General features: G+C 50.2%; 1 protein-coding gene across 2 annotated transcripts in view; it reads right to left on the reverse strand.

Annotated features, from left to right (window-relative positions):
- Positions 1–25,571, reverse strand: part of unc5b (unc-5 netrin receptor B) — a 48,892-nt gene that overhangs the window by 14,395 nt on the left and 8,926 nt on the right. For both annotated transcript variants that reach the window (XM_064317462.1, XM_064317463.1), the window contains exon 3: positions 174–398. In XM_064317462.1, coding sequence (XP_064173532.1) covers positions 174–398 — 225 coding nt within the window. The remainder of the gene's footprint in view (positions 1–173; positions 399–25,571) is intronic.

Raw genomic sequence — 25,571 nt, forward strand, 5'->3', positions numbered from 1 at the left:
TGTATATGTATGTGTAAGCGAGCATGACTGTGTGTGCGTATGTGTGTGTGTGTGTGTGTGTGAGTGTGTACCGGTGATCTGAGTGGGAGTGAGTGTGTATATGTGTATATGTATGTGTGTGTGTCTGTGTGTGTGTGTGTGTGCATGCGTGTGTACACATGTGCCGTGTGTACCGGTGATCTGGTCCAGGCTCTCGCGGGTCACATGGTCGTTCTGATTGACCCACTCCCCGTTGCACTTGAAGTAGATCTGAGTGGCGGGGGCGGCGCGGCAGCGCAGCTGCACCGGCCGGTTCTTCACGATGAAGCCGTCCTCCGGCTCCAGCTGGAACTCCGGGAGCGGCTCAGCTGCCGCAGAGGGGAAAGAGTCCGGGAGCACCTCGCTGTAGTCACTGCCATCTGCAGAGGGAGGGAGGGAGAGGAGGAGAGAGGGAAGAAGAGAGGGAGGGAGAGAGAGGGAACGAAGGAGAGAGGGAGAGAGGGAGGGAGGGAGAGAGAGAGAACTGGGGTCAAGTACTCTCTCAAGGCCCACTTGGGATTCAAATCCATCACCTGCTAGCCATCTGCTCACTACCTTAAACACTCAGAGATGAGCCAGGGGAATAAGAGAAAGGACTGGTGTGTGTGTGTGTGAAATAGAGAGAGAAAGCGAGTGTGTATGTGTGTGAGAGAGTGTGTGTGTGTGCGTGTGTGGTGTGCGTGTCAGAGTGAGAATGCGTGTTGAGCGAGAGAGAGTGTGTGTGTGACAGAGAGAGAAAGGCAGTACATTTCTATATAGAGTATAAGTACGTATATATGTGGCTATATGTGTCTGCACTAAAAGAAAGTGTGGATATGACACTGCTTGACACATTGTGTGTGAGAGAGATAGAAAGGGAGCAAGTCTGGGTGCAAAACTGTGAGCATGAGAGTGTGTTTCTCTCTAAAAAGTTTCCCTTTAACTGTACAGATTTCACCTCTCTTGTCTCTCACAATGCTGATGATTAACACACCAAAACAGGTTTTTTATTTATAGATGCTTTGAAACTGAATCTGCAAACAAAGGCTTCCTAAACTGTGTTGATATCCAGGGATTTGCTGAGATATGCATGTAGACTGACTTCAGATCAGCCAGATAGTGGATTTGTGCTAGTGTTTAGTCTCCCTAATATACATACAGTCTGATCTCACATCAGTATGATAGCCAAACAAAATCCACTGCCTCAGAAAGAAACAACTGAATGATGCACACAAAATGAGCACAATTACCTTTATGTAAACACAAAAGCAGACCTGGGTCAATACAGCTCTTTCACTTCGACTCACGATTAAACACACAGTTTGCAGAGTTCATTCTGCTGATGAATGACCTGTGTTTGATGACTGAACCCTCAATTTAAAGTCAAATGTTGATTTAAAACACACACACACACGCACACACACACCAGACAAGGGGTCAATAAGAAATAAGAAGTACACCACAGCAAATTACAGGAACGTAGTAACAGATAATGAACACACAAGTAAATATAGAAAATACAGACGGTGAGTCTACCCTGGCACAGAGCCTTCAATGAGTACAAAGAAACAAAATGCTACCAGCTTAATAATGTTATCTGCAATTTCTAAAATACTTATTTTTCTCCTGGGGGGTAAAATCAGGAGAGTGCAATGGAAACCCAATTTGCTTCATATGGGCAGGGAAGAGGAGGAGGATGTAGCAGGATTTCGAACTACCTTCTGTTCTGACGACAATGCTTAAGACCAGTTACTGTATAGTATTACAGACAAGACTCTCAGAACAACATTTCCCTTCACTGATTAGCTTTGCTTAAACCTGATTGTTACTCTGATTTCCTTTAAATTAAGTTATTCTATATCTAGTCTATTCTTTGAAGTGGCACACAGTGTGAAACCTGGGGCAGGCCTTAGCACTGAACCTGCCTATTTCAAAATGGCGACCGCTGAACACCACTCCACTCCCCCATTGCCGTGTGTCCACGGTGCGTTTGATACTTTTAAAAGATCGTACGCATATGTACTTCACATTGCCACACCAATACATCAGAAACGTCCTGCTCCTATTTGTCAGAAGCACATTTAAAACGGGGAAACGACAGAAGACCTACAGAAGTTCCAACAGAAGTAATGATAAATACGGTACAGGACAGGTCAGCCAATGAGGTTCATTTAGAGCCAAGGTGTGGGCCCATGCAGACTCCTGTGCTCTGGTTGCATTGCATTGTGGGTACTCAGAGACAACAGGAGCAGTAAGGACAGGGAGAGCAGATGCGCTCTCTCCATACAGATGAACAGGAATGGAAACTGTGGCCCTAAAGCCCCTTACAGGTAGGATGCAGCTGCCATACTTTGTCTCTCAGTCTTTTTCTATTTATCCGCTCTCCTCTCACTCTCTCTCTCTCCTTCACACCTGTGGAATCTGACAGATGGATAAGTGTTTTTCCATCTGAAGAGGGGGAAAGAAAGGAGGAGTGTGTCTGACACACACACACATACACAATCTCTCTCCCTTCCTCACACACACACACACACACACCCAAACACAAACTCTCTTTCTCTCTCTCTCACACACACACACACACAATCACACATACATGGTGACACACACACATACAGTCTCAAACACACACACACACACAGACATGCATATGCACACACACACAGTGACACACACACATACACAATCTCTCTCTCTCTCACACACACACACGCACACACAAACACATGCACACACACGCACAAACAAACACACGCACACACACACATACACACACACACGCATACGCGCACACACACACTCAAAGTCACAACACACTTGGACTAACATGACACTGACGGACGTGGGGTGAGTGACTGTGCCAGACTGCAGCTCGAAGGCTCGCTCTCCCGCTCTCTTTCCCCCTTGTCTCTTTCAGTCAGCTGTCTTCACGTCTCTCTCCGACTTTGTCTTTTCTGTCAATAAGCAATTGTGTTTCTCTTTCCCCCTCCGAACGCGATCGATGGCTTACTCACAGACTGAATGCAGACCCAAAACAGTTTGTCACTCGGGGAGAGAGGGGAATGGTGGAGGGCGGGGGGGAAGGAAAGTTGGAGAGAAAAAGACAGATAGAGAGAGAGAGAGAGAGAGAGAGGGAGAAGGAGAGAGGCAGAGACAGGGAGAGATGAACTGAGGGACGTCAAGCACTGCTCGCCCCGGGCTGAGCCAGTGTCAATACAAGGGCGCTGTCTGAATCTCAGCTGGACGGGAGGTCAGACGCCGTTTAATTAAAAAAGAGGAGCGGGAGGAGAAGGGAAAAACAGAGGCTGAGCAGAGATAGGGGCGGTGCTCAGACAGGCCTGGGTTTCAGGGCTCCACTGGAACCCGTGTTTTCTGCAGAGACACAAACATCCATCAGAGCTCAACAGCCGGCAATTTCTGTGGAATGCTCGGCCCTTAAGAGAAAAGTGCTTTTAAGAGCCCTTTACAGCAACTCTTTTATTACAGTAATGACAGACAGCAGTCAGCCAGGGAATGCGACAGCCTCAGAATACTATCTACACACACTCACACACTCACGCACACACACACACAGACACTCACGCACACACACACACTCACTCACACACACACTCACTCACACTCACACTCACCACACCACACACACACATACACTCACACACACACTCATCACACCACACTCACGCACACCACTCACTCATCACACCACACTACACTCACACACTCACGCACACCACACACACTCACTCACACCTCACACACACACACACACCACCACACACACCACACACGCACACACACACACACTCACCACACATCACACTCACCACACCACACACACACACACACACACAAACACTCACACACTCACCACACACACACACACTCAGCACACTCACCACACTCACGCACACTCACACACACACACACACACACTCACACTCACCACACTCACACACACACATCACCACACTCACCACACACACACACACTCACGCACACTCACACTCACACACTCACACTCACTCACACACACACATACACACACACACTCACTCACACTCACGCACACTCACGCACACACACACTCACTCACTCACACTCACGCACACACACACACACACACACACACACACACACACTCACTCACACACTCACACACACACACTCACTCACACTCACGCACACACACACACACTCACTCACACACATAAACACATACACACACACACACATTCACGTGCACAAACACACACACACTCACTCACACTCACACACTCACGCACACACACACACACACACACACACACACACTCACTCACACACACACACGCACACACACATACACTCACACACACACTCACATGCACACACAAATAAAAACACAGCCAAAAAAACCCACAAACAGAAAAACAAGTATTTGCATACAGAGACGGATACACATACTCACAAAGGAAGTCAGACAGTGTCATTGTAATAGTGCTATAGTCCGGTGTCAGAGTGGAGCCATGTACTGCAGCACTGTGTCATTAACACAAACAGGCCATGCCATTACTGTCCCTTTAATTTCAACATACCTCCGACACACACTCACGCACGCAGGCACACACGCACACAAGCCCACATGCACGCACACACACACACACACACACAAGGTCCCCATACTCTGCTTCAATTGATCAGATCTCATTTGCCGTTTCTGTCTCATTTGATCATATACGGGCAGGGCCAACAAAAAGGAAATGCTGTGGGTTTTTTTTTCAGATGTGGATTTAATATGGTTCTGCTCTCAAAGCCTGGTCCAAAAACAGAGCTTTCATACCGATTCACATCGCATTTATACAACACGCATGCTGAGCTGGCTGCCCTGTGTACACACAATCACAACCACAGGGATACCATAACAATGATATCAAACTAGAAGATGATATCATCGTGACATATTACTTCCTTTATTATCATAATTATCATCACATTCAGAGCTACTGTACCCTGCAATGAACATTCGGAAAAAGATTGAAAGGGAAAGACTGGGGTGCAGAAAGAGAGAGACCGAGAGACAGAGACAGAGAGACAGAGAGAAAAGCCGGCCTTGTTTTGGAACAGGAAAGCGAGACGAAGAGAGAGGGAGGGAACAGAGGAGACAGGGCTCTGTGCTCTTCCTGTGACTCAGCAGCATGCTGTGGCTCACTGTGGTCATCAGAACCCTGCGTGACAGACTGGTCTTCTCCTGCTCATCACATACACACACACACAAACATACACACACACTCATGTACACGTGCACACACACAGACACCACAGGCACGCATGCACACACCATGCGTCTGCTAATCTTACACACAGAGAGATTATTTCTCATTTAAAAAACCGAGTTTTAGAACTAAATCAATTCAGGGCAACTGACATTGATCATGAAGTGTGAAAGCTGTCAGTCAGCTGTCTCACAGGGGTAACGTATCCAGCTGGGAAAGAAAGCTGGGAGTAAACCGCAATACTCCGCTCTGACAGATCCAGCGCCAGCTCTTCAAACACCCGACTCGCTCTATCCTTCTTACTTCAAAAAAAAATTAGTAGGTCATCTATCAGCACGTAAATATGCTAACTCTGTTTTAATCCCAGCAATGACAAGCGGTGTCAGCTCCCCGCCGCGTCTGTCAGATCTCTGCCATTCACCCTCAGCTTTCTGTTAGCGTGTACCGCTACCACAGAGCTACCACAGAGCTACCGTACAGCTACCACAGAGCTACTGTACAGCTAACACAGAGCTACCGTACAGCTACCACAGAGCTACTGTACAGCTAACACAGAGCTACCGTACAGCTACCACAGAGCTACCGTACAGCTACCACAGAGCTACCGTACAGCTACCACAGAGCTACTGTACAGCTACCACAGAGCTACCGTACAGCTACCACAGAGCTACGTACAGCTACCACAGAGCTACCGTACAGCTACCACAGAGCTACCGTACAGCTACCACACAGCTACCACAGAGCTACCGTACAGCTACCACAGAGCTACCGTACAGCTACCACAGAGCTACCGTACAGCTACCACAGAGCTACTGTACAGCTACCACAGAGCTACCGTACAGCTACCACAGAGCTACCGTACAGCTACCACAGAGCTACCGTACAGCTACCACAGAGCTACTGTACAGCTACCACAGAGCTACTGTACAGCTACCACAGAGCTACCGTAAGCTACCACAGAGCTACGTACAGCTACCACAGAGCTATGACAGCTACCACAGAGCTACCGTAAGCTACCACAGAGCTACCGTACAGCTACCACAGAGCTACGTACAGCTACACAGAGCTACTGTACAGCTAACACAGAGCTCTGTACAGCTACCACAAGCTACCGTACAGCTCACACTACCGTACGCTACAAGCTACGTACAGCTACCACAGAGCTACTTTACAGCTACCACAAGTACCTACAGAGCCCCAGCTACGTACAGCTACCCAGGCTACTGTATCAGTACCACAGAGCTACTAACAGCTACCACAGAGCTACCGTACAGCTACCACACAGCTACTGTACAGCTACCACAGAGCTACTGTACAGCTACCACAGAGCTACCGTACAGCTACCACAGAGCTACCGTACAGCTACCACAGACTACAGAGCTACGTACAGCTACACACAGAGCTACTGTACAGCTACCACAGAGCTACCGTACAGCTACCACAGAGCTACCGTACAGCTACCACAGAGCTACCGTACAGCTACCACAGAGCTACCGTACAGCTACCACAGAGCTACTGTACAGCTAACACAGAGCTGCCGTACAGCTACCACAGAGCTACCACAGAGCTCCCGTACAGCTACTGCACAGCCTCAGAAGCCCCACTGTAATGTACTTCAGATTTCAGGTCTGTATGACTCACGCTCTCAATACAAGAGGGTTCCAGAAAGTCAACAGCGCTCAGAGAGACGTTACTGCCAGTGTCACAGAGACACGAGAGGACAAGGTGCCTTTAATGAGCTGCTGAAATGGAAAAAAACTGGGACCCACACCGGTAGGTAAATTGGACATAATACTCGTCCGAATCTGTCGGTTTGCACTTGTCTACACTTTAGCTTTGCTGTTTCAGATTTTTCATCGGCCACTCACTTATACTGTACTCCTATTTAGCTCCAATTAATGTCAGACAAAGAGCCGGAATAAAATTTGCAAATGGCCGAATGGATGTGTGGCCCCCTCCATCTCTGAGTTTAATTAAATGACCCCCCCCCCCCCCCGTTGCCCAGGGCCCTATCTCCTTCACTCTCTGTCAGTTCAGTACTGCTGTGGCATGACTAATTCTGAAAGCTGACAGAAAAACATCCTTAATTAATGTTGTTCTCACCTCCCAACTTGCTCTGTCCCTCTGTCGCACGCACGCACACACCCACACAAACACACACACGCACACCAAACACAGACACAGACACACACCAAACACAGACACAGACACACACACATGCACAACATGTCCTGAGATGAAGACGTGAGAACAGGGTCTCGGGAACTGTCTCTGCAGTAGAGATATCACGCCTCTGATTGGCTGCAGAATGAGTTATTTCTGCAGCATTTGAGGTGCTGTGTCTCTGCACCCCTCTTCTATGGGGGGGGGGGGGGGCAGGCAGATTAAGAGTGACAGCAGTGCTTTGCTCATCTGTCCAGATACTGAGCCTTATATGGCACACACACACACACACACACACACACATGCAAATGACACATGCATGCATACCCACGCACAAACACTAACATTTGCACAGACACACATACCCATACACACACAGACGCAAGCGTGCTTGCACACACACACACACACAGACACACAGACACACACACACACGCACACGCAGACACACACACACACCTGTTGAATACAAACTGTTTTTTAAAATTACACGCCGCCTCCCTCGTCGCTTTGTTCCAGAAGTTTCCAGGTTTGCCCTCGAAATTAAGACCTAATCTCCTACCGCCCCCCTTTCCTTCCTCCTTTGCCACACCCCGCACTCTTCAGCTCTGTAATCACCCCATCCCGACCGCCCCGTCTGCTAATGACGCTAATCACCCCCTCTCAGGGGCCCGGGGGCCCCAGCGCCGACACACCCACAAACACAAAGCTCTCTCATTAAGCTCCTCTCCTCTGATCCTGCCACACAGCCGTCTGCATTCAGCCATCCCGGCTCATAAATATTTATGTCTGCGTGAGTGACATATGTAACTGTGTGTGTGTATGTGTGTGTGGGCGGTGTGTGCGTGTGTGCGTGGGGTAAGTGTTTGAGAGAGATAGCGTTTACATTACAAAACGGTACATGATTAAACTACTTCTATACTGGCTCTGCTTCCAGACATATGAAAGATCTCCATCTCATTGGGAGAGGATGAGGACACCTTATCTGGCAGCTGGCATCGTCCCCATGAGAAACAGTGCTTAAACTAATGAGAAGTACTATTTAATCTATATACACACACACACACACACTCACATGCACACTTATGGGTAGTATGGACATATATACCAGAAATACGTAACTGTATATTATGAAATGTATACATTTTTAGAATTAATGGGATTTGACAACGCAATTTTGTTTGTTGTGTCATAAAGCTCCATTTGAATGGAGCTGAAAAGCAGTGTGACGGTGTGTGTGTGTGTTGGGTGGGGGGGTGGGGGGTGCTGGGACAGAGCTGTCTGAGACACCGCACGTCTGTGAGAATGAGCGCTGTGAGCGATCGCGTCGGTTTGCACCCGCGTCTCCGCTCAACAATCGCGCCCCTGTTTCGGCGCTCTGCCGCGGCTAGGGGGCGCCACCCCCCGCCGGGCCCATCAATCACGCGTCATCAATAACTGCCCCGTCGGCACCGGCCGGCAGGGGTGCAAATGCCACCCCCTCTGCCCCCGCCCCTCCCACCTACTGCATGGGAGCACGGCTTTTAACCACAGAAGCAATCCATCACTTTGGATTGGGCTTCACTGGGAGTCACAACAAACAAAAACACTAAGCAATATAAGACACAAATCAGTTAATCTTAATAATTATTATTATTATTATGAAATTATATAATAATACTAATATACACGCTGGGATAGGCTCCAGCACCCCCACAACCCTGCCAGGATAAGTGAGTATAGATAATGGATGGATCATTTGCAATATATGCTAACCTTTGCTATTATCATATTCCTTTGTCTATTTAAAAAATATGTTAATGAGAAGCACTTTGGGTGGGAAAGTGCTATATTCATAATGTACATCTGTATTTATTTTTAGATTTTTATTATCATTGCAGTTCATTCGGTTTTATTGCATCATTACTTTTACAATCTTCTTAACACAATATGATTCAGAGGCAATGCATTACAGTGTGTACGATGCATATCCCCACATGAATCAGGGGGGAGAAATACTTCCCTAAAACCCAGCTGAATCGGTTTCTAAATCGACTGGACAGAAACAATAAAACGGTGATAAATGAAGACTCAAACACAACCGAATTAGAAGCTCAGTTTGTTTCTGCCGACCACATTCTGAAACAGTAAGGGCTTAATACAGTACAACTACAACATCTGTGTTCCTTGTCATTTCTGGGATTTTAATCTTTTTTTGCTAATCCAGTTTAGTTTTTTCCTCTACTCATTTCTCACTTGTCTCCAAATCTGGAAAGAGCAACTCCACTTGCTGCCTCATCTCGTCTCTCTGACATCCTCTGTCAGTTTGCGATATCGCATACTGGCATGCGCGTCCTTCTAAATGCACACTGCTTATGCGTAGCCTAATTCTACCAATACCACACCCCTGAATGGCGCTCATGGTTCAGAGTCGCTGTAGGAGACTGGTACTCCACTACACATCAGCACTAATGCAGCCAGCAGGGAGCAGGAGGAGCAGGAGGAGCAGCGGGAGGAGCAGGAGGAGAGCTCAGCTCAAGCACCCCTCAGCCTGAGCTCGGCTAAGCTGCTGCGAGCGCAGGTAACAGACGGAATGAGCGCTGTGTGTGTGTGTGTGCGTGCGTGTGTGTGTGTGTGTGCATGTGCGTGCGTGCGTGCGTGCGTGCATGCGTGTGTGTGTGTGTGTGTGTGTGTGTGTGTGCGCGTGTGTGTGTGTGCGTGCGTGCGTGCGTGCGTGTGTGTGTGTGTGTGACGCCCGGGCCTGTTCCGCTGCAGGTGAGCCTCTGCCCCCCTGCGCTGCGGCCGGCTGCTTGCTGTGCAGCTCACACAGCTCCTGCGCAGTGTCGCCGTTTCCATGGCGCTGGGTCACATGGGCCGGTCCCTCAGGAGTCGCCAGTCCCACCAAAACGTTCTGTGCTCTCCACCTTCTGGGCTTTTCCCCCGGTGCCATCTCTCTCCCTCTCTCTCTCTCTCCCTCCCTCTCCCTCTCTCTCTCTCCCTCTCACTATTTCCGTTTCTCAAACCTCCAAGCAGCAGCATCCCTCCCACACCTCCGACTCTTCTCCCTCTCTTCTCCCTCTCTCCTCCTCCTCCTCCGCTCCTTCCTCTGCTCCTGAGCCCAGGCGCATAATGCAGCGAGTCTTCTGTAGCTGCAGTCTTTTAAACGGCTGTAATTATATCATGAGATGAGCAGCATTCCTTCCTCAGGCCAGGGTAATTACAGGCTTCTGACGGGCTCCCTGTAATTACCTGCCTCTCTGTCTCCTGCTGCTCACTGCCCCCGCCCCGGAGAGCCTGGCCGCACCCCCCACCCCCCCACCCCCACCGCCACGCCGCCACTTCGGTGTGGGGGAGCGGGTGTACACGACACGGCCAAGCACACAACCGGAGGACAACACGCACCGTACCTCCCTCTCACCCAGTGACAACGCGGCGGTGTTTGGCCTCACCCTCCCCCTCAGACCCTCGTGACCTCTGACCTAAAATGAACACCCAGTCGCAGGAGCTGTCAGTGCTACCACCCCCCCGCCCCCTCCACCCCAGGTGCAATGGCCCTGCCCTCCGTCCCGTCGGCGCCTGGTCCACGCGGGACACCCCGCCCAGGGAGGAGCCGTCCTGACGGCTCCTGCCCTCCAGGTGATTTTCGGAGGCTCCAGCACCGCCACCCCCCCCACCCCCCGCTCGATTCACACAAACCGGTTAGTCCAGCAGCGCGCCAGCGAGAGCGTGGGCAGGGCGCGAGCTGCAGGAAGGGATGCGCCCCCCCTCCTTCCTGACACATCAAAATGGCCGCCCTGCTGCCAGGGCCAACAGTGGCAGGTCCACAGCCTCAGGTGGTTAGGGTTGCCTGTCTGTGTACTACAGCATTGCTCAACGGTAACTGCACCGGTCAGGCACCTATAATCTGGCTTCGCCGGCAAGGCGGATCTGTCGGCAAAATTCCGAGTGGAACAAGAGCGATCAGCTGACTTCACACGTTTCCAGGGAGACCTGCGCTAGGCGGTGCCCGCAGTAACACAGTAATGACACAGGCCTGAAATCGCATTCAGGCATTCCAAAATGTTTGGAAAAAGGCAAAAAATAACTTGAGAAAAACTCCAAGTTATGTTACAATTGCTGGAGGCCAAACAGTATAAAATGTTTGCCTATGTTTGGACAGAAAATCAATTATTTTTGCTATCTCTGTTTCCTGGACGTGTGACCTGTGCACTCCAGAGGAACGCTGTTATTGTGGTTGTCACACGTCAGCAATTATATCAGAACTGAAAGAGCATGTGTGTATCATTGCATCATTGTGTCTGTTTGTATGTGACAGAGACGGAGAGAGAGGGAGAGAGACAGAGACAGAGGGAGAGGGAGAGAGACGGAGGGGGAAAGAGAGAGACGGGAAAGTGTGAATGAGAAATGTATTTGTGTGAATGTGCCTGTGTGTGGCTTGCATTCTTTACGCGTGTGTGCGTGGGTTTGGGAGAGATAGGGAACATCTGCATGAGAGGCGTGCGTATGCGTGGGTTTGGGAGAGACAGGCGCACGCGCGCGTGTGTGTGTGTGTGTGTGTGTGTCGCACGGTGAATGAGTGTGCTAGCACCTGCCTGTTTACACTAAACTGTGACTCGTTCCTCCGGAGACAGAGAGAGGGACAAAGCTAGAGGGAAGACGAGAGAGAAGGAGAGAGAGCGAGAGAGAGAGAGAGGGAGGGAGGGAGGGAGGGAACGGGGGAGAGCAGGGCGACTCAAGCGCTCTGCAAAAATGACATCAGAAGCGATGTCCGGGGGGCGGTGGTGGAGGGGTGGGCAGGGGCGCGGGATTGAGCGGGGGGTCCAGGTAGCTAAGGGAGGGAGACGGGCACCGGTCCCACACGGCTATTTTAAAGCCCTCCTGCTCAATTGCGCTGTTAATGCCATGAGCATCGCACCCTTTGTAAAATTTCATTAATGTAATCAGATCTGACAGGCAGTGATTCTTGTGGCTAAAGTCTTTGGCAGGAGTGGTCTGCTGTCACGCAAATGAAAGAGTTGCAAGAAAATGAATTGACAGATCGCAAAGACATAAACAAACAGAGAGAGAGAGAGAGGCACGCACGCGCACACACACACACACACACACACACACACACGCACACATACACACACACACTGCCTTGCAGCACACATTCAGCACACGCACACACGTATGTTCTACACACACTCATACACACGTGAACACACACACACACACACATACACACACACTGCCTTGCAGCACACATTCAGCACACGCACACACGTATGTTCTACACACACTCATACAGACGTGAACACACACACACACATACACACACACACTGCCTTGCAGCACACATTCAGCACACGCACACACGTATGTTCTACACACACTCATACACACGTGAACAGACACACACACACACACTACACACACACACACACTGCCTTGCAGCACACATTCAGCACACGCACACACGTGTGTTCTACACACACTCACACACACGTGAACACACACACACACACACACACACACACACACACATGCATACACAGGGATTATAACCTCTGTGTCCTCTCATTGCACCTCCTTGCATCAGAGGTGCTCCCATGGCTAGACCAATAACAGAAGGCAGTTACGGCAACAAAGAAAGAGTGACAGAGAGACGGACAGAGTGGAGACAGGAAAAGGCACGAGGGGCACAGCAAAGCATAAAGAGGTCATGAAAGAAAAAAAGGAGAGACGGGAAACAGAAAACGAGAGAAAGAGAGACAGGGATAGGGAGAGAGAAAGAGAGAGGTAGACAGATTCCCGGAGGCCTCTTAGTCTTATAGTCTGCGGGTCTTGTGAGGGAAAGAGATGTGTGTTCTAATTAATTAGAGCTAATTCTGCTTTTATCCTTCCTGCCCCCCCCCCCCCAGAATCAGGTCTGCACTGCCCTGGCTATCGCCGTGGCAACCTGCCCGGCGCTGGGCTTGTGTGGCACTTACCCCTCCGGTCTCTATGCCCTTACCTGGGGGCACACAGCGCAGCAGCCCCCCCCCACCCTGCGGATAACAATAAAACCTCACTTTCAGAACCCCCCAGGGACCTCCCTGAAACATTTTATTTTTACTTGAGAAAGGACAAGCAGCATCACTGGCTGCCTTTTCCACGAGCGGAGGGGCAGTGCATCAGGCACCATAAGGCCCTAAATACAACACACTGGCACGGACGTGTTATTTGTGTTATTGGTAATAAAGCCCTGTTGTTGTTGTTATTATTATTACCATCAAGTTGCTATTAATTTACAGTTAATGTTTTTCTTTTTTTTTCCAATTTCTTTTCCTCTCATTTAGCCACTAGACTCAGAATTAGCCACTAACGATTTTCTCTGACGGCATGTTACAATGTATTACCGTGCAACTAAAGCAATCTGAATACAAGCTCATTAATCTTGGTGAATTAGGGTAGAGCGAAGTAGGGCGGGGCAGAGAGGGGCGGGGTGAGGGGTGACAGAGCGGGCAGGAGGGGCAGGGCAGAGAGGGGCAGAGTGGGGCAGGGCACAGCAGGACAGAGTGAGGCAGGGCAGGGCAGGGCAGAGCGGGGTAGAGTGAGGGGTGGCAGGGCGGGGCAGAGCGGGGCAGAGTGATAGAGGGGGCAGAGCAGGCCCTCCCCGTGCCCGCTCCGGAGCGGCGCTGCTCACTGTGCCCGTCTCGGCGCTGGCAGTGTGAGAGGCCCGCTCTGAAAGGAACAGCGGAGAGGGAGGGAGAGGCAAAGGTCACCTTTCAGCCGCTCGTGGGCAGGGACCGCAGAGACAGCCCGGAACAACAGCGACAGAAACGAGATGACCTCCATCTCCCCCTCTCTCCCTCTCTCCGCTCTACACAAACGGGCTCTGACCTTCCCTTTATCTCGCCTTTCTTTTCGCCTTCAACCATTTAACCTTTTCACTTGTCTGTACACAACTCTCGCCGTTTCTTGTCTCCTTTAAAAAAAAAAACCTGCAGTGACATAGAGCCTGAGTGGCTAGTGTCCCTTTAGTAAGGACACAGTGTCCCTTTAGCAGTAGCACAGTGTGCACAGTGTCACTTTGGGAGCAGCGCAGTGTTCACAGTGTCACTTTGGAAGCAGCGCAGTGTGCACAGTGTCCCTCTAGCAGTAGCACAGTGTACATGGTGTCCCTCTAGAAGCAGCGCAGTCTGAATGGTGTCACTTTGGAAGCAGCGCAGTGTGCACAGTGTCACTTTGGGAGCAGCGCAGTGTGCACAGTGTCACTTTGGGAGCAGCGCAGTGTGCACAGTGTCACTTTGGAAGCAGCGCAGTGTGAATGGTGTCACTTTGGAAGCAGCGCAGTGTGAATGGTGTCACTTTGGAAGCAGCGCAGTGTGCACAGTGTCACTTTGGAAGCAGCGCAGTGTGCACAGTGTCACTTTGGGAGCAGCGCAGTGTGCACAGTGTCACTTTGGAAGCAGCGCAGTGTGCACAGTGTCACTTTGGAAGCAGCGCAGTGTGCACAGTGTCACTTTGGAAGCAGCGCAGTGTGCACAGTGTCACTTTGGAAGCAGCGCAGTGTGAATGGTGTCACTTTGGAAGCAGCGCAGTGTGCACAGTGTCACTTTGGAGGCAGCGCAGTGTGAATGGTGTCACTTTGGAAGCAGCGCAGTGTGCACAGTGTCACTTTGGAAGCAGCGCAGTGTGCACAGTGTCACTTTGGGAGCAGCGCAGTCTGAATGGTGTCACTTTGGAGGCAGCGCAGTCGGTGCGTACCCCAGTAGGCAGCTGCTCGGGGGTCAGCGTGGGCGATCCCCGGCGGGACCCCCGCGGAGCAGCCGCCGCTCGGCTGTGGTGCGTCTGCTCTCCCTGGCTAAGAGGTCTGCCTTTCCCATTAGGATGATAAAGAGCCTCTTCATCACTCCTCTGCCTCCAGCCAAACGCTGACACAAGATTTACTGCGACCAGCGCTTTCCATATACGCTCAACGGGGGGCGACAAACAACGCGGCGCGCACTGGGACGGGACGAGGAGAAGGAGAGGGGAAGAGGGATGGAGAGAGGGAGAGAGATGTGGGACAAGCACAGAGAGGGGGCCCCATGAAAGGCAGGAGTTGAAAGAGACAAAGTTAGAGACTGAGAGAGAGAGAGAGAGAGAGAGAGAGAGAGAGATTTACGGACAAATACATTCCCTACGCTGACCTGGATACAGGGGTATTGATCGTAAAACAGAGCCTCGCGGCTTCGCTCAAATCAAACAATTTCCTTTCTATAAAAAGAAAAGAAAATAAAATTGAGCAAATGGGTCAGATGCGCAGGGAAGGTCTTGTGACCGAGGGCTCAATCTTCACCCAAGCAATTTCGGCAGAGTACGTTCAGCCACAAAGGAGATTCTGACAGACAATGTGCCTCAGATGAACTCTGACGTTTTTCTGCTGAGCTGCCAAGACAAGAATGGCCAGGAGGCCAAAGCTCTCATAACCTCCGAAACATCATTAGTGGGGGCACATCGAGCAGAGGAAGTACAACTGATTATAGCCTACAGTCTGAGGACCGTCTGTCTGTATTGGTACTGAGGGACGGGCCGGTCCAAAATGGCTACTTCTCCCAACAGACCCATTGAGTTAGTCCGGATTATACCAGTCAGAGCAGCTTAACCTCGGAGGCCTGGTGCAATCAGTTTTAAAGCATCAGCAGGAAGAGGACAACAAGAGGTCCCCACAACAACACCTGACACACACACACACACACACACACACGCAAATAACGTCCACAAGGTGTCCTTTCTTCTGAAGCCATCCATTGTTCTGAAGCTATGCACACAAGCCTTTGGTAATGATTTGGCAGTCTTGTTTCTCGCCAAAGGTACAGAGGCAATCCAAGCTATGCAGAGCACATCTCCGAAGCCCCGTTTGAGCCCAGCTCCCTCTCTGAAGTCCCGATGATCAGACCCTTCCCATAATGCCCTGCAACACCCCGCTCAAACGCCCGAGCGGGACCTCATCAGGACTGTGCGCAGGGGTGTCAGGACAGCGGCGGCAGAACAAAAAGGCAACACAGGCACTTCAAAGTGTATCCAGAGGCCCCGAGCCTAGCGGCTAAATAAGAGGAAATGAGGACAAGTACCGGACAGTTCAGACTACTCCAAAAGTTATCACCACACCCCCAAACTCTGGAAAGAAAATACTTACATTCTAAGACACGGTAATATAATAAGCTCATATTAAGCTAATATTAATAAATTCCCTAACAGAAAAGCCACCTCCTCTTTACAACTGACTCCATTATTGATTAGCATTGTTCCGCTAATAACGTCTTCCCGATGCTATCCTTACACAGCGCACAGCGATGACTCGGATCCTTTCAGAAGTCCACAGCTGCAGTACTTAGAGTGCGATACCATTCATAATTAATGAGGTCTTGCCAATATACATCCCCCCCCCCCAACCACACAAACACACGAGTACACGTGTAAAAATGCATGCGGGGCACGCACCCAGTAACACACGCTCACCCATACAAACACACACGGACATGCATGCTCTTGAAACGAGGTTCTTAATAATTAACAAAGACGTATGTGAGAGAGAGATTTGCGCTTATACACTGTCTGTGATGCAGCGAAGGGAAAGAGAGGAGGAGAGAAGAAGAGAAGGAGAACAGCAGGAAGCGTGAAGGCTGCGTCGCTGACACTGAGCACCACAACAGCAAGGTGCGGAGAAAGCGAGAGGGGTTTCAGAAACTACAGAACTGAAGCCCGCGGGCCAGTCGGGTCCTTCCGGGATGGGGGGGGGGGGGGGTTGAAGGGGCGGGGCTGCCGTCAGAGGAAGTAAACCGAGATTGGGCGCATTTGGCCGTGGGACAGCGGAGACAGAGTCTAAGTCCAGACGGGCTCCACTACGACAGCGTGGAGGAGCGACAGACTCGTCTACAGCACATATTACTAATGTATGCTTTCCCACAGACAAGCCTGCTCTTCCCCCGCCCATCCAACGTTCGGCCTCTTAACTCCCACCCGTGCCCTCAGACAAAATCCGATTCCCCCGCCCATCCAACGTTCGGCCTCCAAACTCCCGCCCCGTCCCCTCCCAGACCAAGTCTGAACTGAGCTCCAGTCAGCCCACCCAACGGGGTTCCTGAAAATAACTACTAAAATTAAAAGAGAGCGCGCTTACCGACAACCGCGCGCTAAGAAATTAAATTAGCATAAATGTGCGAATGGAGTATAGCCCCTGTTGCACGGGGGAAAAGGGCAAAACAAACAAACAAACACAAACAAAGCTGCTGTGTAGACGTTAAGGGCAGCGCCCTCGCTCTGGCTGCACTGCAGATGTGGTCTCCGAGGGGCGTGTGTGTTTCTAAATAAGAAGGACCGCTGCATTAACACTGGAACACACCCTTTTGGCCCCGGGCCCCCTCATAATACACACTGGGTCCTGATCTCTCCCTCCATAATTTATCTTAATTGAAGAATAACAAACAAACAGGAAAGGGAGGGAGACCGAGCTGGTTAATGAGAGAGCAGAGTGCACAGGGGGTGGGGCAAGCGGCATAGTCTCTCTCTCTCTCTCTCTCTCCCTCTCTCTCTCTCTCTCTCCCTCTCTCTCTCTCTCCTCTCTCCTCTCCCCCCTCTCTCTCCTCTCTCTCTCTCTCTCTCTCTCTCTCTCTCTCTCTCTCTCTCTCCTCTCTCTCTCTCTCTCTCTCTCTGTGGCAACGTCAGTGTCTCTATCCTCTACCCTCTCGCCACATGGCACCAAGCACGCACACACACACACGCACACATGCACACACACACACACGCACACACGCACACACACACGCACACACACACACACGCACGCACACATACACTACGCCTGCTGTTTCCCAAAGCTCAGTTCATGTTCAAAACAAGCTCCACTGAACAGCAGGAGGTTAACTGGGCCCCCAAGATCACACACATAACATGGAATCCACAGAGCAGGATGGGATATATAACGGGATATGTGACAAAACATGTATAAATGCCCCATCCTCCCTCTCTCTCTCTCTCACATTCTCTTTCCCTTTCCCTCTCCAATATTAAAAGATGACGTATTTATTGATTTAGCTCCCACCCCCACCCCCAAACCGAGAATCTGGGGCAGCAGTTGGGTTTTTAATCAATTTTACAGAAGGTGAAGTCCAGCGGACACTGAATCAGACGGGCGAACGGGTCGCATCCACAATAAAAAAAAATAATAATCTGAATTATAGTCTAAAGAGATTAGGGTGACATAATCCAGAGAGTAAACATTATAAAAAGGAAAATCCTGGCTTTGGCAGAATTGAGGTTGGGTTATTATGTGTTTGTGTATGTGTGTGTGCTGGTATGTGCGTGCGTGTGTGTGGTCTGCACATGTGTGTATGTGTGCGTGTGTGCATGTGCATGTTTTTGTATTTGCGTATGTTTCGGGGAGGTGGTACAAAGGCCACACCGTCTCTATTAAAAACATACGAATCATCCAGCTGCTTGAATTTGAGTGATTGTATAAAATCTTCCAGGGGCAAATAAGACTTTTTTTTATTTATTTCACCAGGCAAGTCATTAAGAACAAATTCTTATTTACAATGGCGGCCTGACAAGCGACAAAAGCCACTTAAGGGAAGGGGAGGAGGGCTAGAAGATAAAAGCATGTTAAAAGCACAAAGGGACTGAGGGACATGTCCCTGCTTCTCTGTGACACTCACTAAAATCACACATTCCAGAACAAAAATGAAACATTTCAGAATTAATATCAAACATCCCAAAGCTACAATCACACATTCCAGAACTAAAATCACATATTCCAGGATGTGACCGGCCTGATAGCGTGCGGAAGACAGAAATGACGCAAAGGAGAGATGGAGAGAATGTTCCACGGTTCTCCCTAATGAATGCTGGTGCAGGCAAGCATGTGCACGCTCACACGTGCAGGTCTAAAAAGTGTGTTCTCAGAAGCTCCTGTGACCAAGAGCGTGTGAGGTGAACTTTGACCCCTTTGAGGACTGCTGGTCTATGTCAGCCCCTCCTTCTCAATTACACATTCACCTATACAACAAACACATACTCCACACACACAGACACATAAACACACGCACACACACAGGCACAGCCTCCAGGATCCTTGGATAACAGCAGCACTTCCTGGAAGTGCTTGGTGCCGTTTCTCCACAGAGGGGCAAAATTGCCACCTCTTAATCCATTCAGTCATCGGATATCTGATGATCACTGTCCTCTCCTAATGCACCGGGCCTGGATCTGCAGTCTGGGGCTGGAGTCAGCAGTGCAGCGGGTGTCAGTGAATACGGGAGGGGGAGGACAGAGAGGACGGGGGTCCAGCTGAGAGGGGGGTTAGGGGTCACCTCTCAAAACTCCCACCCAGGGTGAAACCACCCACTCCCACCCCCTCCACCCCTGACAGGCTATTGTCGATGGGGGCGGGGAATCAACCCCACAGTTAACAATATACCAGGAGGGGGGGTGAAGTTCACTGCTGTCTTAACCTCACAAACAGCACATTTCAGCACGTTAACAAGTCAAACAAGAAACAAATAAGAACCTCGGTGAGCAGGCATTCATTAGTTATTTACTCAGCAAACCGGCAAACAAGGTTTCTGGACGACTCAAACATTGAACATCGGCCAGGAACAAGGAACCACACACGGAACCAGCCGTCCGCCCTTTGTCAGTTACTGGAAGCCAAACATGCGGCTAAGCAGAAAGCTCACAAACATTAGCCTCGGGTTACTAGCCTCCCATGCAGCCTAGCTGCCGGCTTTATCCCTTTGAAACCCCTCAGGTTTTTTGGAATGTTATTATAAGTGTTCTAGAACTCCATCAGCAGCAGAGATTGTTACATCAGCATTAGAACGTTCAGTTAGGCGCAGTCTAATCGCACATTAGCGATCTCACACCTTAAAGGGTTAACCAACTTTGTGGTGCTGTGCGTACGTTCACTCAGGCCGCCACGGAGGGCCGCGCGAATAACAGCCATTACGGCAATAATGACAGGCACAAGGAGGAGGGATCAGACTCGTCAAACCCGGCCTTTCATCTGGGCCCATCTGAGACTGCTAAGGAGATATTTGGCCAGACATGCACCCTCATCCTGGATGACTGTGTGCAATTATGTCCCACAAGACATTCATTTAGAGTGTTTCTCTCAGAATCAGATGAAAGACGCACAAGACGGGAGGGTGCAATTACTCTGCTCACTCAGAGACGGGGGGGTGAAGGGGGGGTTAACTGCCGTAAAACTTCCTGTATATCCTGTTTACAGATGCCCCCGCCCCCTACTGCCAGCCCAACCCCCCCCCCCCCCCCCAGTGTGTCTCCAGTCGATTGTCGGTTCATTATTCCTGCGTGGCTGGGGCCCCGTGGCTCTAGGACAGATGTGTAAATTGTTGTGCTAATGCATGGCTGACTGCTGGCTCTTTTAGAGGGAGATTTACGCACTCCAGACCACTGTATTACTGTCACTCACAAACAGGCACTCACACAGACACACACACACACGACCACAGACACACTCGCACACGATCACAGACACACACACACACTCACACACAGGCACTCACACAGACACACACACACACGACCACAGACACACTCGCACACAATCACAGACACACACACACACACACACAGGCACTCACACAGACACACACATACGATCACAGACACACTCGCACACAATCACAGACACACACACACACACACACCACATGCTTACCAACACAAAAATAGGTCATATAAACTTGTGTAACACTTAACAGAGATTTACAGTATCTATGTAGTATCAGTGATGAGTGTATCACATTGCGCACTGCTTTCGCAATAAGCTATTATATAATGAATAGCTTGTCTATCCAGGCTGTCCGATTCAAACACTGTGCCATTCTGTTTGTGTCTATCAGACAGCCTTTCTCTCTCTCTCACTGACGTGTTCTCACAAATCAGGACATCTGTTATAGCTAACATCAATGAGTCCACCCAGTTCAGTTCATCTACCTTTTTGTCTCCAGCATCGAATTTGCTTTTCTGACACGTCCCATAATCCTTCGCTCCAAACTAACCACGCTCCTCTCCTGTCTCCCGGTGTGCTCACCTGTCAGCCACCGATCCAGAGCGCTACCCAGACTGCTCTCTGGCGGGTGGGGCGGGTTCTAACGGACCCAGGAGGACCTGGGCCCCGGGCAGCTCATCTGCTGTCTGTCTGCTTGTCCGTCTGTCCCTCTGACCTCTGTGTCTGTTTGGACGTCAGTCAAGACCCATCACATCACTGTCCCGCTCGTGCCCCTCGAAGGCCCCATAGTAAGGACCTGGACGCAGGTCCTGACTGAAGACCGAAGCGCGAACTGCGTGCAGGACCACTAACCACAAACGTGCGACTCAAACGCACGCTAACGTAGCTGGAGTAAACACGCGAGAAATGTAAGACGGGCAGCCCAGCAAAGACAAGCCAGTCAAACGACAATAACGGCACTGGAGACCCACCTCCCGATCAATACAGTCAGGCCTGGAGTCAATCACCATTCGCCCTTACCTCTGACTTTCAGATAAGCGCTACTGAAATGATTTTTTCCTCACAAACACAGTTTGGCGACTTCATTTAGCAAATTGCTGAGCTCACCATAATCTGCGATTTTGAAGGGAAAAAAAAAACATTTACTTACATACCCTAGTCTTATATATGGATTGGACCGGCTAATACCTTTCACTGATTTCAAAAGAATAATTCGTAAGCAGGAGTTAATTGATTTGTTTTAATTTCACTCTTCTACTGAGTTTAGAAAACCTAAAAAAAAAAATCTATTTGCAGGTGCAGAACTGAGAAAGAAATATATATAATGTCCACACACTGAATAATGTTCCCAAAAATGTTTATCTAAAAAACATGAAGACCAGTTTTAATGGATTACCTTTTAAAATATTTTCTTGTGGAGTCAATGGCCAGGTCCCCATTAAAAAAATTAAAAAAACATTATTTTTTAATGTGTTTGTGTATGCATGTGATGTCTAACAAATGTTAAAACCCAATAAACATACTGTTTGGTTTGGTGTTTATTTTTCCTGGATAAGTAAAGCACAGATAACAGGAATAAACCCAATGTAATAGCGAGTAAAAGTAAAGGACGAATGCGGACTGGACCTTGGCCCTAAAGGCAGGTTTACCGCGGTTCCCTCCCTCCGGACGGAGAGTGCTCCGGTCTCTTGGCCTGTTCGCTGGGGCGGGGCGTTTGAGTTTGACTGAGGACTGGGGAGTTAATGAAGCTCTCAGCAGCCAGCCTGTCCACCCATCTGCTTTCATAATCTGAAGTGAAAGGGCCCCGCGGTGGCCCCGCGGTGGCCCCGCGATGGCCCCGCGGTGGCAGCCGCTCAGCTCCCACACCGCGCTAAAACACCCTAATGGGAGAGGGGGCGGGGCCACCCTTTCGGAGGGAGAGCCGTTGCCGGGCGCCGCGGTGCCGGGCGTCGGGCCCGGTACCCGCCCCTACCTGCCCGGCGGGGCCTCCGTGCCGGCCCGGCACCTGCCTCACCCGCTAATCTGAGTGCGCCGCCGCCGCGGCGCCATGCGCCAGGAGAGGTAGAGACTGGGAACCGCCACTGCCACACACTCCTTCACACACAGAACTTGAACCAGCACACGCACACACACACACACACTCACACACAGACACATTCACACTCACATACAGTACACAAACACACACAAACACAACACATACACACACACACACTCACAACAGCCATACACTCACACGCCTCACTCCGCACAGGCCCGCACTTCACACCGCTACATCTACACACTCCCCCCAAGTAAATGACGCCATGCTCACATCTCCTCACATAAGACCGGACAGCACAGCACACACACACACACACTCACACACTCACACACAGACACATTCACACTCACATACAGTACACAAACACACAAACACACACACTCACACACAGACACATTCACACTCACATACAGTACACAAACACACATAAACACACACACTCACACACAGACATATTCACACTCACATACAGTACACAAACACACAAACACACACACTCATACACAAAAGCACACACTCACACTCACTGATACACACACACACGCGCGCGCACACACTCACTCACATACACAAACACATGCACACACACACTCACACACACACGCACACACTCACACACACACACATACACACACACTCATACACAAAAGCACACACTCACACTCACTGATAAATGCACACACGCATGCGCACACACACGCACACATGTATACACACACAGACACACACTCACACACACAGACACACTCACACTCACACACACACGCACATACACACACTCACACACACAGACACACGCACACAAACACACTCACACAGACACATACCATACATACACACAAGCACACCCATACTAACATACTGATACACCCATGTAAATTCACATATCTGTCTAAAAGATGTGGATAAACGACAGGGAAAACGGACCCAAAACCGCTCTCGGATGCAGCCCTGTCCCCTGCCCGACCTTTAGAACGCAGTCAGTACTTCGCCGGGTTCCGCCAGCCGCCTGCAGTCGGATCGCAGGCTGTCATCCCCCAGATTAGAAATCAGAGAGAGAGCGAGAGAAGAATTTAAACTCTCCTGCGAGGCGGCCGGTCCGAAGCCGGAGGAGGCAGAGCGGGAGTGAGATCTTCGGGAGCGGGAGAGGGAGAGGGCGGCCGGAGGCGATGCGCATTCTCCCAGAACGCTACATTATTTATCTGCTCAGCCGCACGCCCTTATCCGCCGCCGCGCCGCCGGCCGCCCCTCCGAACGCCCGCGTCCACGCAGGCCCCGCTCGGATTAAGCGCTCCTCCATAATACTGCGCGCACCCGGGACTCAAACCCGCAACCCTCCGGGCTGGCCGCCAGCGTGGCACAGAGATAAAAGAGCAGGATTTGAAACACAAATATTATAGGTTCAATTCCCAAGCAGGACCGTTGCCGTTGTAGCTTCGGCTTTGGATACATTGGTAAACATCCAGTCTTGTAACATGAATATTAACTGCTGCTTTCTTCTGTAAATTGATTTGAATTAAGGCATCCACTGAGCAAGGAAAAATCACATGCAAACCGGCTACTCGTCTGTTTTTGAGTCCACTGCTTAAACTGTCCACTGCTACACACACACACACCTTATCAATCTGACATGCTCAACCACATTCTCTCATCACGATGTTAATCACAGGTTGCTGCACTAACTGATATTCTCCCAGGGTGCTGTGCATCTGAAATGTCAGAATTGGACAGCGCTGTTTGAAACAGCTCATTCTCGCACAGACCACCCGCGACTACACTGAGCAAACCACAGCCATGTCCCCCACACCCTCTTTTCACTCAAATAAAGACTTTACACGGCACACAAAAACACTTACAAACACACACTCACTCACACACACACACACACATACACACGCACGCACACACACGCACGCTTCCATACACACGTACTCACACAAACACACACACACACACTCACTCACTCACTCACTCACAGGTAAACACACACACACACACACACACACAAAATACACACACATGCACTCACACATGCATACACACACACACACTCCAGGGAGGTCTCACACCCATTCCACTGCACTGACAACAGCCGGCGTAAAAAAAAAAAACCCTTCTGTGGCACTGATGCCCCTGCAGGATGACAATAAAGCAGTGCCCCCCCTCCCCCCCCCCCACCTCAAAAAAATAAAAAAACCCACACAACCCTGCACCCCCCTGCCTGGGGCAGATGGGATCCTAATAAGCGTTTAACTTGGGAGAAATGTGATTTTCCACGCCGTCGTATAAAGAGCCATTCCTAAACTCTGCTGGAGGGCTGAGTGTGTACACTGAGGACCCAGGGAGATGGCGAGACACAGAGGAAGGAGAGAGAAAGAGGGGGGGGGTGAAAGACAGATTGCAAGGGTGAGAGAAATGCCACACAGAGGAGGGTGCTAGGCACAGAGAGAGAAAGAGGAGGAGAGAAAAACAGAGACAGTGCGTTTGGTGACAAGGAGGTGGAAATAAACCTGATAAAACAGCGAACTTTTTTATCAATGGGAGGGTGAGATCATTTTGTCTGATGTTGAGTTAAAATTTTTCAGGACACACAGGCAAACACTGGAAGTCACCCAAGCGGGCACACGGCCTGGCAGTGCTCTAATCTCTCCAC

This window comes from Anguilla rostrata, chromosome 18, assembly GCF_018555375.3.
Source record: "Anguilla rostrata isolate EN2019 chromosome 18, ASM1855537v3, whole genome shotgun sequence".
In the NCBI taxonomy this organism is placed as follows: Eukaryota; Metazoa; Chordata; class Actinopteri; order Anguilliformes; family Anguillidae; genus Anguilla; species Anguilla rostrata.